Below are 2,871 nucleotides of genomic sequence, written 5' to 3'. Positions count from 1 at the left end.
AGTTATTACTAAGGCCGTACGGAAGGTGTGCAGCGGCTAGGCCTTGTGTGATGGACGGAAGGAAGTTGATGGGTCCGTTGCAGCTTCTGTGAGTAAAAGCTCATTGGTGAAGGTATGCGGACCTATATGGTGGTGGTGAGAGGAACGTGGATGTGGAAGAGGAAGGAGTGGAGGGAGGAGGGGGTGCCAGGAGGGAGGAAGGACCGATACCCTTAAGAATTCGCTTGGTATGTAGTTGCTGATGAGAAGGATCAGTAAGTAGATTATCTGAGCACGTTAGGTTGTTGTATTATATATGATAGCAAAAAAAGATACCGGGGCCGCGAGATAATCTGGTGAGGATGCAGACGAGGAAGGAAGGTGCCTAGGAAAAATCCTAACGGGGGAAGGCACCATCCGCAGCACCTTGTCACATTGGAGTCTAGAGAGGCTGAGGAAGAAGATGAAAAGGCAAGAGTTGTCGCGTCCTGAGGCTTCCCATCTCTCTCTCCTTCTCTCTTCAGCCCATATCCCTTCACGTCTTTCTTTTCTTTCTCTCTTTTTTTCTCTTCTTTTTCCTTTAAACCTCTCTCTTTCCTCCTCTCGTACCCACACACACATCAAGCCGTTCAGCAGCCTGGCAATCTCAGTGGTGTGGCCATCCCTCTACTACCTAGTACCCACGTTGCTCAGGCCCATACGTCCTTGTCAGCTGCCCCTCAGCCTACCGAAGAAATGACACTTTCTCGGAACGCCACTCTACGCTTCGACGTCAAGCTGCATGTGTTGGATGCAACCAAACTCGATCGCTTCTCCCGCAACCTTCCAGCGTCTACCGGGAGACGATTCTTCGGCGATGAGTCGCTAAAGGAAGCTATACAGGAGGCTACGGAAGAGATTGAGAAGGCGTCTGACGACCGTGTGCGGGAGCTTGATGCCTATCAGGCCACAGGACCGGACCCTAGTAGTGAGGGACCTGACTGGATAGTCGGCCCCCTCTTAGTGGTTGCAGAAGCATCAACAATCAGATTGCTATACGACGCAAGCTATGGACTCGCCGATATACTACAGCTCAAAGACAAGACGATGGAACAACATGTCCGGACCGTCATAGTGTGGGACGGCGGGATACAGCCTACGGTATGGTCCAAGGCAGAGGTTGAAGAGGGACGTCCGTCGATGGACTATAGGTATCACTACGATAGGCGCAAGGCCATCAACACACCATCGCTCGAAGCCTCATACCGAGAATCGTTTAATGCACAGACGGCGGATGGCTATGATGCTGATGAGCTTAACGATGTGGGTACTTGCCTGCTACACAGATGACAACACAACCCAGCAGAGCTGGTTTGATGTTTAGGGCTACCGCTAACGTCTGGATAGTGGTTTTTCGAGCATGCGGCCGCGATTGTGCTCATCACCAAGGCTGCAGTTGCGAAGAACCCCGAGTGGGTTGCGATGGTGACGAAGGCGGAGGGAACCACGATCTAGCAAGTCGGAGGATGTTGGTGGGCGTGGCTACGATGGGCGGTATGAGGGGATAGCACAGGGACGGCAGGACTACCATTGCATATCGGGAGCAGCCAGGGATCTGTCAGATGCACTGGGATACAGAAAAGCTGAGAGCAGGGGCTGAGATGACATCTATTTACCTATACGCTGGGATAGCTAGGTATAATTGGACTTGAGCCCGAAAGAAAGGGTGCCAGCTTGCAAGGGCGAACTAATGAGCCTGTTAAGGTACCATCCCATCCCGCGATTATATCTCCAAGATGATGTACATCAGACCCGCCGCCGGCTATGAGGACTCTGATGAGTTGCACGAAGTAATACATATGTGGCTTCAATATACATATACCGAAGCAGGCCGGTTACTATAGCGACTAGGTTGTTAATACAAGTTGCAGCGGTATGGAAACGTGGAGTGTCTATTGATGGCCTGTGTAGTATGTGGAGGTCACAGGAAGGTGGGTACCATGAGGTAATCTAGTAGTAGGGGTATATTTTTCTTCTCTTCTTCTTTTTCCCTTGTGTTTTTCTCTTCTTTCTTTTTCTCTTTCCCCTCTCTCTCTCTTTTTTTCCGTTTTTTTTTTTTTTCTTTTCCATCTTGTTTAATACTAACGTTGTTTTCCACAGTTTGCTGCCCATAATAGCGCACTCTTTCGACCGCCGAGATTATAACCCCAAAACGGGGAAGCGTCGAGAGGTCCAGGGGGGCTCGCAGAGAAGTAAACCTTCTTATGGCCACCTCTGTGGGACATACAAAGAGCCCCTGGCGCCGGTCGTGAGGGCGCAGCTCCCTGTCCACACTACGGCAAGTAATACTTCCCTTGAATTTCAAGATGCCGAAGCAATCCTACATCAATTATCTCTGCGACTGCTGTAGAATCCAACCCCGCAATAAATCCAATCATAACTAGGGGGATACGGAAGAGAAGACTCTAGAGATAGCAAGCAAGGGAGAAGAAAACGAGCGAGAAAGTGCCAAACCTTCATCCTCATCTAAACCATTTGGATCGCCAGACCGCTGCCTTACTGGCCATACTGCCAGCCCTATCTGGGATAGAGGATATTAGGGGTTACATCACACTGCTGGTTATATTAACCTGCCGGCTAGCCGACGAAAGGTCAGGTTTTAGCTTCCTACTCTTTTCTTTGCTGCTTGTATTCTCCTTTCTGTTTCCCATTCCTTTTTTTTTTTTTTTTTTTTTTTTTTTTTTTTTTTCTGCTGTTTTTTCTTTTCTGTTTTCCTATTTCCCTTTCCTGTTTCGTCCTCCCTCTTCTTTTCTTTCCACAGGTGGACTAGCCATTTTGTGATCAGCACCACCTGCGTCAGCTGTCAAGAAAATATAGACTTACCCGCCTTATAAGATATAGGCCAATCTAATC

General features: G+C 49.0%; 1 protein-coding gene across 1 annotated transcript; it reads left to right on the top strand.

The window, feature by feature from the left end:
- Positions 1-714: 714 nt before the first annotated feature.
- On the top strand, positions 715-1,473 carry CGCS363_v015036 (uncharacterized protein; the record flags this gene model as incomplete). The annotated part of the gene is made up of 2 exons (XM_036646885.1): positions 715-1,281; positions 1,366-1,473. The coding sequence occupies 2 exons, from the start codon at positions 715-717 to the stop codon at positions 1,471-1,473; spliced, it is 675 nt and encodes a 224-aa protein (XP_036487893.1).
- Between the last annotated feature and the right edge of the window lie 1,398 nt (positions 1,474-2,871).

Source organism: Colletotrichum siamense (assembly GCF_013390195.1).
Source record: "Colletotrichum siamense strain Cg363 chromosome Unknown KSG_Cg363_contig11, whole genome shotgun sequence".
In the NCBI taxonomy this organism is placed as follows: Eukaryota; Fungi; Ascomycota; class Sordariomycetes; order Glomerellales; family Glomerellaceae; genus Colletotrichum; species Colletotrichum siamense.
The sequence above is the reverse complement of the archived record's forward strand: the minus strand, read 5'-3'. Positions and strand labels throughout refer to the sequence as shown.